This window comes from Scyliorhinus torazame, chromosome 1 (genome assembly GCF_047496885.1).
Source record: "Scyliorhinus torazame isolate Kashiwa2021f chromosome 1, sScyTor2.1, whole genome shotgun sequence".
Taxonomy (NCBI): Eukaryota; Metazoa; Chordata; class Chondrichthyes; order Carcharhiniformes; family Scyliorhinidae; genus Scyliorhinus; species Scyliorhinus torazame.
Window position 1 is genome coordinate 65,032,564 of NC_092707.1, and position 16,267 is coordinate 65,048,830.

At 47.0% G+C, this 16,267-nt stretch overlaps 1 protein-coding gene across 1 annotated transcript in view; it reads right to left on the reverse strand.

The window, feature by feature from the left end:
• The window catches only part of aacs (acetoacetyl-CoA synthetase), a 234,282-nt gene that overhangs the window by 96,471 nt on the left and 121,544 nt on the right, over positions 1-16,267 (reverse strand). The window contains exon 9 of the mRNA XM_072495803.1: positions 11,488-11,568. Within this exon, the coding sequence (XP_072351904.1) occupies positions 11,488-11,568 (81 nt within the window). The remainder of the gene's footprint in view (positions 1-11,487; positions 11,569-16,267) is intronic.

Genomic DNA, 16,267 nt, shown 5'->3' on the forward strand with positions numbered 1-16,267 from the left:
GGGCAGGGCAGCATCCACGTCAATGCTGCCCAGCCTGCTCCGCCATCTGCAGCGACTGCGGAAAGAAGGGACATTTCACGAGGGTCTGCCTGGACAGGCCCAAGGCTCAGAAACAAAAAACTCACCAGGCCCGAAAATAGAGCTCACAGGCCCGCAGGCCCCACAACGCGGCTGCGCACCGGCCGGACACGCCCCTTTCTGACGTGTCATTGGCCTCGTGCGAGTCATGGGGGTGGCTATCTTGGCAGCGGCCATCTTCTAGACCAGACACGTGCGACCAACGGCGGCGGCCATTTTGTGAATCTGACTCGGATGAGGACTCGGACTACCCGCAACTGGAAGCGATCACTCTCGACGAATCGCGGCCAAAGCACCTGCGGAACTTCATGATGCAGGGCCAGATCAACGGGCGCGACACCCCTGCCTCTTCGACTCCAGGAGCACGGAGAGCTTTGTCCACCCAGAAACGGTAAGGCAATGCTCCTTGTGCACCTATCCCACTTCCCAAACCATAGCCCTCGCCGCCAGGTCCCACTCGGTCCAAATCAAGGGGTATTGTATTGCAAATCTCGTGATCCAGGGCACCGAGTACGCTCATTTCAAGCTCCATATCCTCACTCACCTCTGCGTCCCCCTGCTGCTTGGTCTGGATTTCCAATGCAGCCACCGAAGCCTGACCCTGAAGTTCGGTGGACCCTTGCACCCACCCCCCACCCCCACGGCATGCAGCCTTGCAACACTGAAAGTTGCACCCCCTTTACTATTCGCGAACCTCACCCCCGACTGTAAGCCCGTCACCACCAGGAGCCGGCGGTACAGTGCCCAAGATATGACTTTTATCAAGTCAGAGGTCCAGCGTTTACTGGGAGAGAGGGTCATCGAGGCTGGCAACAGCCCCTGGAGAGCACAAGTGGTGGTAGTACGGTCCGGGGAAAAGAAACGGATGGTCGTGGACTACAGCCAGACCATAAACCGCTTCACGCAGCTTGATGAGTACCCCCTTCCCCGTATAGCAGAGATGGTCAATTGGATTGCTCAATAACGTGTTTTCTCCACTGTCGACTTAAAATCCGCCTACCACCCGCTCCCTATCCGACCGCCTCTGTACTACTTTTGAAGCTCCGGAGTCACAAATGGGGTCTCCGTCTTCCAAAAGGCAATGGACCAAATGGTGGACCAGTTATGCCTGCGGGCTACTTACCCGTACTTGGACAGTGTCACCATCTGCGGCCATGACCAGCAGGACCATGACGCGAACCTTGAAAGGTCCCTCCAGACCGCCCGGGCCCTCAACCCGACCTACAAGAAGGAAAAATGTGTTTCCACACAACCCGACTAGCCATCCTCAGCTATGTCGTGGAAGACGGGGTCCTAGGTCCCTACCCCGACCGCATGCACCCCCTTAAGGAACTCCCCCTCCCCCGTAGCCTCTAGGCCCTCAAACGGTGCTTGGGGCTTTTCTCCTATTACACCCAGTGGGTCCCCAGATATGCGGACAAAGCCCGCCCACTCAAAGACCACGACATTTCCCCTGACGGCTGAGGCCCGGTCGGCCTTCAGTCGCATCAAGGCTGACATCATCAAGGCCGCTTTGCACGCGGTGGACAAAACCATCCCTTTCCAGGTAGAGAGCGATGCGTCAGACATTTCCCTGGCTGCCACCCTCAACCAGGCAGGCAGGCCAGTAGCATTCTTCTCCCGGACCCTCACCGCCCCAGAGATTCGCACTCTGCACTCGAAAAGGAGGCACAAGCCATTGTGGAAGCTGTGCGGCACTGGAGGCACTACCTAGCCGGTAGGAGGTTCACCCTCGTTACCGACCAATGGTCGGTAGCCTTCATGTTTGATAACGCACAACAGGGCAAAATTAAAAATGATAAAATTTTGAGGTGGAAGATCGAACTCTCCACCTACCCGTACGATATTAAGTATCGTCCAGGGGAGCTCAACGAGCCCACAGATGCCCCGTCCCGCGGCACGTGCGCCAACGCGCAGGAGGATCACCTGCGGGCCATCCACAATGACCTGTCACCCGGCGGTTACACAGCTCGCCCACTTTATCAAGTCCCGCAACCTACCTTATTCCACCAAGGAGGTCAAGGCCATGACCAGGGCTTGCCAGATCTGCGCGGAGTACAAACCACACTTCTACCGGCCAGACAAGGCTCGCCTTGTAAAGGCCTCGAGTCCCTTTGAGCGACTATGCGTGGACTTCAAAGGTCCCCTCCTATCCACCAACCGCAATATCTACTTCCTAACCGTCATCACGAGTTCTCCCGCTTTCCATTCACCGTCCCTTGCCCCGACATGACCTCGGCCACCGTGATAAAAGCACTGCACAGCATCTTCACCCTGTTTATTTTCCCCGCTTATATCCACAGCGACCGGGGTACATCGTTCATGAGTGAGGAGCTGCGTCAGTATCTGCGCAGCAAGGGCATCGTCTCGAGCAGAACGACAAGTTATAACTCGCAGGGAAACGGGCAGGTGGAGAGGGAGAGCGCGACAGTTTGGAAGGCTGTCCTTCTGGCCCTATGGTCAAGAAGTCTCCCAACCGCTCACTGGCAGGAGGTCCTATCCGATGCCCTCCACTCCATTAGGTCGCTCCTCTGCACGGCCACGAATGAGACTCCTCACAACCGTTTGTTTGTCTTCCCCAGGAAGTCCACCTCTGGGGTCTCGCTTCCACCTTGGCTGACAACTCCGGGACCTGTTCTTCTCCAGAGGCACGCGAGGAGCCATAGAATGGACCCCCTGGTCGAGAGGGTCCAATTGCAACATGCAAACCCTCGATACGCCAACGTCGCACACCCCGACCGCAGACAAGACACGATTTCCCTCCGGGATCTGGTACCCGCTGGTTCCCCCACTGACGCGCCCCCCCCTCACGGTTTCCCTACGTGACCTGGCACCCGCTGGTTCCCCCACTGATGTCCCCCCCCGGACCCCCACTCCGTCGAAGACACCGACCGCGCCCCCTCCTCCACACTCCCCGCCGGCGAAGGCACCACTACCCCCAGCCCCAGCTATTCCCCCAGCTATCCCCCCGACCCCCTACCCAGATCCGGACGAAAGCTCCGACCACCGTGCTCCCGGATGTACCCTCACCAAAGAAGTCCGTGTCTGCCGCACCACCGCCCGAGCTGAGAAGGTCGACGAGGACGATCAGGCCGCCGAAAAGAATAGACATGTAATTCCACTTCACCCCCGACGGACTTTGCGTTTTTTTTAAACAGGGGGTGAATGTGATGAATGGTTACTGTACCCTATGTAGGTAATGCCCCTTTAAGACTGGGCTTGGAACCCTGGGGGACTCTGCCTCCGGCTCCGCCCACCAGGGAGCCGTATATAAGGTGATGCCCTGTAGGCGGCACTCAGTAAGCACACGTCTATGTCGCTGGCTAGTTCTCTGCTTATTAAAGCCTTCATTTACCATTCCACACTCTCGTGTCGTTCTTGAGGGTACTACACACTGCTTCTTGTTAAGCACAAACCTTGCTAAATAAGTTCTGGTTGATTCATAAACACTAATTATTTGTACTTTGTAGGTCAATCACAATGGAGGACTCCGGAAATTTAAAAAGTTGGACCTTACGGGTTTTTTTAAATTAGCAGTGTTTTCTACCTCAAAACCTTAAATCTTACAATTTAGCACATAACTTGCATTTAAACTGACATAATAACACCTGATAAATGGCTCATCCTCTGTCTCACCGGCAGTACAGACCCAGCAGAGGTGGCGGCACAGTGGTGGTTTAGCTCAGTGGGCTAGACAGCTGGTTTGTAATCAAGGCCAGCAGCGCAGGTTCAATTCCCGTACCAGCTTACCCGAACAGGCGCCGGAGTGTGGCGACTAGGGGCTTTTCATAGTAACTTCATACTTGTGACAATAAAAGGTTATTATTATTATTATTACAGCCGGGAGAGAGTTGCCATGGGAGTCCCCGATATAGACTCTGGACCCCATGAAGTCTCATGGTTTCAGGTTAAACATGGGCAAGGAAACCAAATACCAGCCACCATTAGCTGATCAATCAGTACTCCTCAATGTTGAACAGCACTTGGAGGAGTCACCGAGGGTGGCAAGGGCACAGAATATGCTCTGGGTGGGGGACTTCAACGTCCATCACCAAGAGTGGCTCGGTAGTACTACCACAGACCGAGCTGGCCGGGTCCTAAAGGACATAGTTGCGAGACTGGGACTGCAGAAGGTGGTGAGAAAACCAAGAGAGAAAAACATACTTGACCTCATCCTCACCAATCTGCCTGCTGCAGATGCATCTGTCCATGACAGTATCGGTAGAAGTGACCACAACACAGTCCTTGTTGAGACCAAATCCCGTCTTCACATTGAGGATACCCTCCATCGTGTTGTGTGGCACTACCACCATGCTAAATGAGACAAACTTCGAACAGATCTAGAAACTCAAGACTGGGCATCCATGAGGCTCTGTGGGCCATTAGCAGCAGCAGAATTGTATTCAACCACAATCTGCAATCTCATGGCCTGGCATATCACCCACTCTACCATTACCACCAAGACAGGGGACCAGCCCTGGTTCAGTGAAGAGTGCAGGAGAGCATGCCAGGAGCAACATCAGGCATATTGAAAAATGAGGTGTCGATCTGGTGAAGCTACAACAGGACTACTTGTGTGCCAAACAGCATAAGCAGCAAGTAACAGACAGTGCTAAGCGATTCCACAACAAACACATCAGATCTAAGTTCTGTAGTCCTACCTCATCCAGCTGTGAACGGTGGTGGACAATTAAACTCACTGGAGGTGGAGGCTCCACAAATATTCCCATCCTCAATGATGGAGGAGACCAGCATATATGTGGAAAAGACAAGGCTGAAGCATTCGTAACAATCTTCAGCCAGAAGTGCCAAGTGGATGATCTATCTCAGTCTCCACCGGAGGTCCCCAGCATCACAGATGTCAGTCTTCAGCCAATTCGATTCACTCCACGCAAAATCAAGAAACGGTTGAAGGCACTGGTTACTGCAAAGACTATGGGCTCTGACAATATCCCAGCAATAGTACTGAAGACCTGTGCTCCAGAACTTGCTGCACCCTTAGCTAATCTGTTCCAGTGCAGCTGTAACACTGGCATATACCCGGCAATGTGAAACATTGCCCACACGTGTCCTGTACACAAGAAACAGGTCAAATCCAACCCAGCCAATTACCACCCTATAAGCATACTCTCCATCAGCAAAGTGATGGAAGGAGTCATTAACAGTGATATCAAGCGGCACTTACTCAGTAATAACCTGCTCACGGACACTCAGTTTGGGTTCCACCAGGTCACTCAGCTCCTGACTGTACAGCCTTGGTTCAAACATTGGCATTCAGCTCTTTTGTCTGAGGTGAGGTGAGAGTAACTGCCCTTGACATCAAGGCAGCATTTGACTGAGTATGGCATCAAGGAGCACTAGCTAAACTGGAATCAATGGGAATCAGTGGGGAGGGGAACTCTCTGCTGGTTGGAGTCATATCTGGTACAAAGGAAGATGGTTGTGGTGGTTGGAGGTCAATGAAATGAAATGAAAATCGCTTGTCACAAGTAGGCTTCAAATGAAGTTACTGTTAAAAGCCCCTAGTCGCCACATTCCGGCACCTGTTCGGGGAGGCTGGTACGGGAATTGAACCGTGCTGCTGGCCTGCCTGGGTCTGCTTTAAAAGCCAGCGATTTAGCCCAGTGTGCTAAACCAGCCCCTAATCATCTCAGCTGCAGGACATCACTGCAGGAGTTCCTCAGGATAGAATCTTAGGCCCAACCATCTTCAGCTGCTTCATCAATGACCTCCCTTCCATCACAAGGTCAGAAGTGGGGATGTTTGCGGATAACTGCACAATGTTCAGCAACATTCGCGACTCCTCAGATAATGAAGCAGTCCATGTCCAAATGTATCAAGACCTGGACAATATCCAGGCTTAAGCTGACAAGTGATAAGTTACATTTGCACCACACAAATGCCAGACAATGACATTCAATGCATTACCATCGCTGAATCCCCCACAATCAACATACTGGGGGTTACCATTGATCAGAAACTGAACTGGACTACACATATACACACATTAGAACTGTGGCTAGCCCCCCCCCCCCCCCCCCCCCCCCCCCCCCCCCACACCTCAAGGAGTGTATTGGAATACTCTCCACTTGCCTGGATGAGTGCAGCTCCAACAACACTCAAGAAGCTCAACACCATCCAGGACAAAGCAGCCCGCTTGATTGCTCCTCCTTCCACAAACATTCAATCCCTCCACCACCGATGAACAGTGGCAGCCGTGTGTACCATCTACAAGATGCACTGCAGTTACTCACCAAGGCTCCTTAGACAGAACCTTCCGAACCCACGGCCACTACCACCTAGAAGGACAAGAGCAGCAGATACCTGGGAAGCCTTCCACCTGGAGGTTTCCCTCCGAGTCATTCACCCCCTGACTTGGAAATATATTGCCACTCCTTCACTGTCACTGGATCAATATCCTGGAACTCCATCCCTAACAGCACAGTGGGTGTACCCACACCTCAAGGACTGCAGCGGTTCAAGAATGCAATTCACCACAATCTCCTGAAGGGAAACTAGGGATGGGCAATAAATGCTGGCCTAACCAGCGACACCCACACCCTGTAAATGAATAAAAGAACACAGCAGAGAGAGAGAGAGAGAAAATAATAAAGACGTTATTTAAAATATATTTACTAAGAGATGGAAATCCTGAGGTAACTACATCGTCAACTGTAATGATTTATGTACATAAACAGAAATGTCCAAGATGTTTCACCACATAATCAAGCAGCCAGGAAGAGGGGGTTTCGCAAACAAGCCTTTAGTGACATAAATCAAAATGATTAATTAGGTTCACGTACGCCGTCATTTTTATATGCTGCACTTTGTGCAAGAACAAGGCTAAAGATCACTTATAATAGGTTTTTAAAATACAGCAGTTTGGTTGCTCTAAAAAGACTGGATGAATTTGCAGGAAAGCTCATGTGTCTACCAGCTAGAGTCAAAGACACAACACATTGCTCCATCTGGTATATCAGCCCTTTACATCCCTGTGTGAAACGTTCAACAGAACAATGTTTTTAGATCATCCATGTCCCCATCTCTGTGGGGATTCATGGGTTTGATGTTGAACACAGCCATAGGACATCCCAAGGGGGCTATTTGCGAGAGCGTTTGGGGAGTGTTTAAACTAATGTGGCAGGGGGATGGGAAACGATGCAGGAAGTCGGAAGGTTGTAAAACAAGGGCAGAAACAAAAGGCAGTAGGGGGGAAAGTGTAAGGCAGAGAGGCCATAGTCAAAAATCAAAAAGGGCGACAGTACAAGGTACAGTGACTGAGGGGAGCTCAGCGAACAGGCCCAGTAATTCTAAAAGGAATAAAACGGGAAGTAAAAACATGAATGGAAAGCGACACGGCAGGTTGTTACATGAAGATATGGATTCAACGACAAGGAAAATTAGGAGAAAAGTTAAGAGGAAAAATATCTTAGGAGAGGTTACGGATCAAGGTGTTAAGATTCACAACAGAGGTATAAAAGCCAACATAAGTGTACTTTACCTGAATGCTCATAGTATTCGGAATAAGGTAAATGAGTTGATGGCGCAAATCATCATGAATGACTATGATTTAGTGGCCATTACTGAAACATGGTTAAAGGATGGTCACGACTGGGAGTTAAATATCAGAGGGTATCAAACTATTCGGAAGGACAGAGTGGATTGTAAGGGAGGTGGTGTAGCTCTGTTATTTAAGGATGACATCCGGGCAATAGTAAGGGATGACATCGGTGCTATGGAAGATAAGGTTGAATCCATTTGGGTGGAAATCAGGAATAGTAAGGCGAAAAAGTCACTGATAGGAGTAGTCTATGGGCCACCAAATAGTAACATTATGGTGGGGCAGGCAATAAACAAAGAAATAACTGATGCATGTAGAAATGGTACAGCAGTTATCATGGGGGATTTTAATCTACATGTCGATTGGTATAACCAGGTCGGTCAAGCAAGCCTTGAGGACGAGTTTATAGAATGTATCCACGATAGCTTCTTAGAACAGTATGTAATGGAACCTACGAGGGAACAAGCGGGCCTAGATCTGGTCCTGTGTAATGAGACAGGATTGATTAATGATCTCATAGTTAGGGATCCTCTCGGAAGGAGCGATCATAATATGGTGGAATTTAAAATACAGATGGGGGGTGAGAAGGTAAAATCAAACACTAGTGTTTTGTGCTTAAACAAAGGAGATTACAATGGGATGAGAGAAGAGCTAGCTAAGGTAGACTGGGAGCAAAGACTTTTATGGTGAAACAGTTGAGGAACAGTGGAGAACCTTCCAAGTGATTTTACATAATGCTCAGCAAAAGTTTATACCAACAAAAAGAAAGGACAGTGGAAAGAGGGAAAATCGACCGTGGATATCTAAGGAAATAAGGGAGTATCATCAAATTGAAGGAAAAAGCATACAAAGTGGCAAAGTTTAGTGGGAGACTAGAGGACTGGGAAAACTTTAGGGGGCAACAGAAAGCTACTGAAAAAGCTATAAAGAAGAATAAGATAGATTATGAGAGTAAACTTGCTCAGAATATAAAAACAGATAGTAAACTTTTCCACAAATATATAAAACAAAAAAGAGTGGCTTAGGTAAATATTGGTCCTTTAGAGGATGAGAAGGGAGATTTAATAATGGGAGATGAGGAAATGGCTGAGGAACTGAACAGGTTTTTTGGGTCGGTCTTCACAGTGGAAGACACAAATAACATGCCAGTGACTGATGGAAATGAGGCTATGACAGTTGAGGACCTTGAGATGATTGTTATCACTAAGAAAGTAGTGATGGGCAAGCTAATGGTGCTAAAGGTAGACAAGTCTCCTGGCCCTGATGGAATGCATCCCAGAGTGCTAAAAGAGATGGCTCGGGAAATTGCAAATGCACTAGTGATAATTTACCAAAATTCACTAGATTCTGGGGTGGTCCCGGCAGATTGGAAATTAGCAAACGTGACACCACTGTTTAAAAAAAGAGGTAGGCAGAAAGCAGGTAATTATAGGCCAGTTAGCTTAACTTCGGTGGTAAGGAAGATGCTGGAATCTATCATCAAGGAAGAAATAGCGAGGCATCTGGATGGAAATTGTCCCATTGGGCAGACGCAGCATGGGTTCATAAAGGGCAGGTCGTGCCTAACTATTTGGTGGAATCTTTTGAAGGCATTACCAGTGCAGTAGATAACAGGGAGCCAATGGATGTGGTATATCTGGATTTCCAGAAAGCTTTTGACAAGGTGCCACACAAAAGATTGCTGCATTAGATAAAGGTGCATGGCATTAAGGGTAAAGTAGTAGCATGGATAGAGGATTGGTTAATTAATAGAAAGCAAAGAGTGGGGATTAATGGGTGTTTCTTTGGTTGGCAATCAGTAGCTAGTGGTGTCCCTCAGGGTTCAGTGTTGGGCCCACAATTGTTCACAATTTACATAGATGATTTGGAGTTGGGGACCAAGTGCAATGTGTCCAGGTTTGCAGACGACACTAAGCTGAGTGGTAAAGCAAAAAGTGCAGAGGATATCGGAAGTCTGCAGAGGGATTTGGATAGGTTAAGTGAATGGGCTAGGGTCTGGCAAATGGAATACAATATTGACAAATGTGAGGTTATCCATTTTGGTAGGAATTACAGCAAAAAGGATTATTATTTAAATGATAAAATATTAAAACATGCTGCTGTGCAGAGGGACCAGGGTGTGCTAGTGCACGAGTCGCAAAAAGTTGGTTTACAAGTGCAACAGGTGATTAAGAAGGTAAATGGAATTTTGTCCTTCATTGCTAGAGGGATGGAGTTTAAGACTAGGGAGGTTATGCTGCAATTGTATAAGGTGTTAGTGAGGCCACACCTGGTGTATTGTTTCAGTTTTGGTCTCCTCACCCGAGAAAGGACGTACTGGCGCTGGAAGGTGTGCAGAGGAGATTCACTAGGTTAATCCCTGACCTGAAGGGGTTGGATTACGAGGAGAGGTTGAGTAGACTGGGACTGTACTCGTTGGAATTTAGAAGGATGCGGAGGGATCTTATAGAAACGTCTAAAATTATGAAGGGAATAGATAGAATAGATGAGGGCAGGTTATTTCCACTGGCGGGTGAAAGCAGAACTAGGGGGCATAGCCTCAAAATAAAGGGAAGTAGATTTAGGACTGAGCTCAGGAGGAACGTCTTCACCCAATGGGTTGTGAATCTATGGAATTCCTTGCCCAGTGAAGCAGTAGAGGCTCCTTCATTAAATGTTTTTAAGATAAAGATAGATAGTTTTTTGAAGAATAACGGGATTAAGGGTTTATGGTGTTCGGGCTGGAAAGTGGAGCTGAGTCCAAAAAAGATCAGCCATGATCTCATTGAATGGCGGAGCAGGCTCGAGGGGCCAAATGGCCTACTCCTGCTACTAGTTCTTATGTTCTTATAAAATGGCACGGTCCGCTCGAGACTTTTGAAAGTGTTTCCAGCTCCTGTAAGAAGTGAGATAAAAAAATGTCGCGGCTGCATTTTTCCTTTGAGAAATTTGAAACTTGCTTTTCACGTCGGATGAAACAGTGCTCACGGCGGGGGCTGCGAGACATGATCTCAGAAACAAAAAATGCAGCGCAGCTGGTGAGTAGGCCAAAAGAAAAAGGAAAGAGGCGAAGCACACAGCGAGAAGCACAGAGGCAAAGGAGGCACCGTACCCCCAATACTGTAAAAACGTTTTGTTTTCAGGAGGAACAGAAGTGAGAAAATCTTTATCGGGGCCGTCCAGTTCACATGATTTCCCAGTCCCCAAAAGGAATTGGGCAAGTCAGTGCCAGAGCTCTACGTGCTCACGTGTGAATGGACAATCAGATGTCAAAGTTCCGCAAAAGACGGTTCTCAAAGTTATGGATAAACGTAAAGAACGAGAGACTGAGGAAAGGAAAGGAGGATTTTTTTTTTTCAAATGCAAGAAGGAAAAGATCAAAAGAACGAGATTAATAAAATCCAGCCAGCCCAAAGCAGAGGAAAAAAAACATGGAATTAAGCATTAAGCATCATTATATAACCTCAGATTTACAAGTGAGTGCATGAGCAAGAGGAAACAGCAAAGTCTGAAAATTGATTGCACAGCTCTATATAGAGTTAATGCAGGAGGAGGAAATGACATGTATTAACATGTACTGTGCAGGAAGCGTGGTCAAGCTATGATAGCATCGGGCCAGCTTGGTTTCACCTGGATATCCCACCCTTTTAATTTCATGGTCAATTAAACTCCTCTCCCTCCAATGAAATGAAAACATATTTAAGCGCAATCATTTGTGTTTTACCGAAAAGGCCTTGCTGCCCTTGGCTATGCAAATGAAATGACAAAGCTTTGACAACCGCAGAAATTTATTTGTGCTCCAACAATTGGGAAGACGATAAATCTTCCCATTCTGCGCATTATTTATGCACACAACAATCTGTACTTACTGTAGAGTAGTAGATAATGACATCGCTGCTGCTCATGTTGCCATGGAGAATGTGCTCCTTCAGGTGCTGGATGAGTGTGCCCTGTGAAGAGATAATACTTCTTGAGCAGTCTATAACTATAACTTGAAACTGTAATACCAAGTTCTTCTGGTGCTCATGTGCCGTTACACTCCAGTTAAAAAGAAGCGTTAAGTCATCTAATATTTCAACGGTCCAGATTATTCATGCATCCGTACAAAGGCCTGAGCGCGAGAACTCACGAGGCACCATCTGGGAGGAGGAATTCTCACACCACTTCTGTTTGACACCACATGTTGGTGCATGCAGTGTCAAACAGGAACCGACAGTGCCCGAAAGCCCCTGGGACATACTGGACATGCTTAAATTACATGCATCCAAATTTAAAAGGTTGAAACAATATTAAGCTGCCTCACATATTGCCTAAACAATTAAAATTTGATTGCAGGGTGAGGGTCTCCAAGCTGAAGGTAGGTAGGGGTCACCCCTGCCCCTAGATGTGCAAGGATCACTCTCCACCACTCGCAAGTGAGTAACAATTTCTATGAAAACCACTACCACCCTCCTCCCCCCTACACCTGCCCGCTGCAGGACTCTCCCATCGCCATACAGCAGACATGCGAGGCACACTGCCTACCCATAGTGGACAAGGGCCTTCCCCTCTCTCCAAAGACAGACAAAGATACACTGGCGGAGGGGGGTGGGGGGGGGGGGGGGCTCTCTGGGATCAAGAAGCACTCTCCCGGAATGAAAGATAGCTGGAATGAAACGTTCTCAAACAAAGTTTAATTAATGGAGATATCTGACAAAATTCCCTCAATACATGAAAAGTGAGGTCACGGATCGCGCCCCTGCCTCCGAGCCAGAAGCTCCAGGTTCACGTTCCACTCCCCAAGACTTGACGGCTAGTGCGTTCATAATGTGGCCAAATAGGTTGATTAGCAACTTCCAAATACACCAATGGCAGGTGGTAAGAGCAGGAGAGATTTCTGGTCAGCCATGTGATGGAAATAGATTGGAGCCTCTACCATCACCATTCATAGATCCAGGTTACATGTATGTAAAATGTAAATTGCCACAGCAACCCAGACTCCGTGGTTGGCGGGGTGGGGGGAGAGAGGGGGGGAGAGAGAGAGAGAGAGAGAGAGAGAGAGAGAGAGAGAGAGAGAGAGAGAGAGAGAGAGATTCAGGACATGCCTCCATGCCCTACCCATAATGTAGGTTGTGACGCCGTCGGTTAGACCTGCCTTTGGACAGAAAATTCAAGAAGAAACCTTCCGAACAGTAAATACTTACCTACTAATGCAACTGATAAAATTGAAGGAAATGCTTGCACCATATGGAGGAATCCCCTCCATTCACCAATAGGAAATAAGATGGTAGAAGAGCCATAAACATTAGCTACGCCATACTTCATAAAAATCAGCTAATGAACTCACGGGCTGCATCTTAATGGTTCTCAGCCTGCAGGTGGTTCTAGCAAGGGCAGCTTTATTGCTCACTTCCTGGTGTTCTGAAGTGGTGGCTTACCTGGCATGTTGGACTGGAGTCACATGTAAGCCAGAAAAGGAGTCGCGTGCACCGTTCTCCTCCCAAGAGGTCACGGGCACCCACAAATTCTCAGACTTACTGAATTCACTCACTAATTGTCACAATGGAACTTGAACTTACATCTCTAGGCTGTATTCCTGGACTATAAATATTCCAATACTTTTACTGTATTTATCTGATCTAAATAATTAGCTTTGGGAAACAACTTCCCCCAATGATTTTGTAATATTATAGGTTAAAAAACAAAGACATGAAACAAAATGTTACCTTTTGATTGGAAACTGCAGTCGTTTTTTAAAATGCAAACATCACAATAGACACAATATGAACATTATGTTTACCTCTAATTAAATGTGTTCAATCATCTCAGCATTAGCATTGTTTGAACGAAATGGGGATATTTTCTCTGCGCGTTACATACAGTAAAATCATAACTGCTTCCGTTATGAATATTGGCACAGAGGACATCGCCCTCTATTCTATTCACTTACGGTTGGGCATGGCGTGAGGATGCAACAAGTCTGCCCCCTAGTGATGCACCGCTTCTCTGCAAGGCCCAGCACCCTTTAAAGCTCCCCTCAGTCTGGGAAGTGCACTGACTGGCAAGTAATGATCGGCAGCTCACTGTTCAGCAAGGTTGCAGCTAATGACCGATTCTCAAATTGACCTAATCTCTCACCTCAAAGTAATCAGTGAATCAACAGGCTGGAAACAACAACAACAACAGAGCTGTGCTGTCGAAACAAATGTAGACTAAAGAGAAGAATAATCACAAACTGCCCTTTTAGTACTCCTGAAATCTATGGATTTCAGCAAAAGCGTGTTTTTGGAAGTACAGTCCGTCCTTCAATAAATGTTTAGAAAAAATCCGAGTGGCAGCATCTCCAGGTTGAGTGTTTAAGCTCATTAAACTGTATTAAGTCACATATTTGGTTCTTCCATGTTCTAAAGCCATTCAGGGTCATTTCCTCTATGGCTGCAGAATATTAGGGAGAAGGTGGTCTTGTCACTGGATGGGTAAACAGGAGACCCAGGGTGATGCTCTAGGGACCTGGGTTCAAATCCTGCCACTGCAAATGGTGAAATTTGAATTCAATAAAAATCTGGAGTTAAAAGTCTAATTATGACCAAGAAACCATTGTGATTGTTGTAAAAACCCATCGGGCTGACTAATGTCCTTTAGGGAAGGAAAGACCTGGTCTGGTCTGCAGGTGACTCCAGATCCACAGCAACGTGGTTGACTCTTAATTGCCCGCTCAAGGGCAATTAGGGATGGCAATAAATGCTGGCCCAGCCTGCAACGCCCACGTCCCATGAACGAATAAACAAAAGATTTGCATCAAAGACCTTGTACTTTCCATCACTGATTGATCTCAATCAGAGATCTATGCATTCTTCCTGGCCCCTGCGGGCTTTTAGAAACAAGCAAACATAAGTGATGTGATGTGAAGATGCCGGCGTTGGACTGGGCTGGGCACAATAAGAAGTCTTACAACACCAGGTTAAAGTCCAAGTGATGCAAGAATAGCTTTCTGGGAAATATTTGGTCGCACAGAAATGCATCTCAGACATGATATTCTGAAGATTTACTTATGTACTGAAGAGTAGACACTTGGCACCTGATGGTCATACAAAATTTTAGGTCCAACGATTCCATTGGAAATTAATGTACAAGGAAAAGGGTGTTATTTTATCAATCTACCTCCCAGATTGACAATCTAACACTGCAATGAATAGAAATGAAGTAATAGAAATTGAGGAATAGCTACAAATATCCTTTAACCCCTAGATGAGTAGGTGTTTTTTTTGAAAGGGGAGAGCATAAATTTAACCAGGGCAATCAGCAACTACTGTTAATCATTACCAAATCTATCCGCGTGTTATTATTCAAATCCTCAAGTTACAGTTGTCCACTACACAGCAAATTCAAACAAATAACTCCTGTATCCACCATTCCCTTGTGGGATTTTGACAAATTTTGAACACTCACCACAGAAAGAAATGCCTGTTAATGTAAACACATCAATCAGAAAGCCCATAGTCCCATTCTTCCGCTCTATTAATGACGTGGCAGCACTTCCCATCTGTTTGCCAGTTACAGCCCTGAGCCCACGGAGATTGGCACAGGGTCAATAGTGTCTCCATTAGATAGGCCGCCACTCACAGGGAGACAGCGGGAAACGACAGTCTCTGTAGCCAAAGTAATGGGCTCTTTTCCAAGAAAGTCACTTTAATGCTAGTGCTATGGAAACAACAAAGTTTGCTGGTGGAGCAGCAAAAACAAGATGCCCATTTTTAGTCAGCTTGAAACAACTATATATCTGTGCTGCCCCACCCACTTAGAATCAACCAGAAACCTCATGTATTTCAGGACCAGGCAGCCACCGTCTCCCGATTCAAAGTTGCTTAATTTAAATTAACAATTAATTCAAATTAAAATGTAATTAAAAACGCCTTCTGGATCATGAGAATCTTTCTTCAAAATAAAAAATGATCAAAAGAAAACTGCAAGGGACTTATTGAAAAATCATTTATATTCAGATGACTTAAAACACAGTACAACTCCATTATCAGTCAATGAGTATCTGCCCACTCCCCCAATGCCAGAATCATTAAGGAACTTTGTCACTTCAATGCTAAAATAAAAGCCAAGAGGAGTCATGGTGGACTCGAAACGTTAACTATTTCTCTTTCCACAGATGTTGCCAGACCTGCTGAATTCTCTGGCCTTGAAGGAGTGCACGGGGGGGGGGGGGGGGGGGGGGGGGTTGCCCCAGGAGGAAGACCGCCGTTTCAGTGTGCTGCCACTAAATGGCAAGTGTAACCACCTCATAAGGTGGTAAGACCTCATAAGGGCTACACAGTAGCACAGTAAATCCCACTTCACCAAATCCCAAATAGCTTCATTCTGAACAGGACTTTGGAGAGGGTACAGAAGAGGTTTACCAGGATGTTGCCTGGTGTGAAGGGCATTAGCTATGAGGAGGAGTTGGATAAACCCAGTTTGTTCTCACTGTAACGACAGAGGTTGATGGACAACCTGAAAGAAGTCTACAAGATTACGAGGGACATGAACAGAGTGGATAGTCAGAAGGTTTTTCTCAGGGTGGAAGAGTCAATTACTAGGGGAACTCGGTTTAAGGCACGAGGGGCAAAGTTTAGAGGAGATGTGCGAGGAAAGTTTGTTTTCACAGAGGGTAGTGAGTGCCTG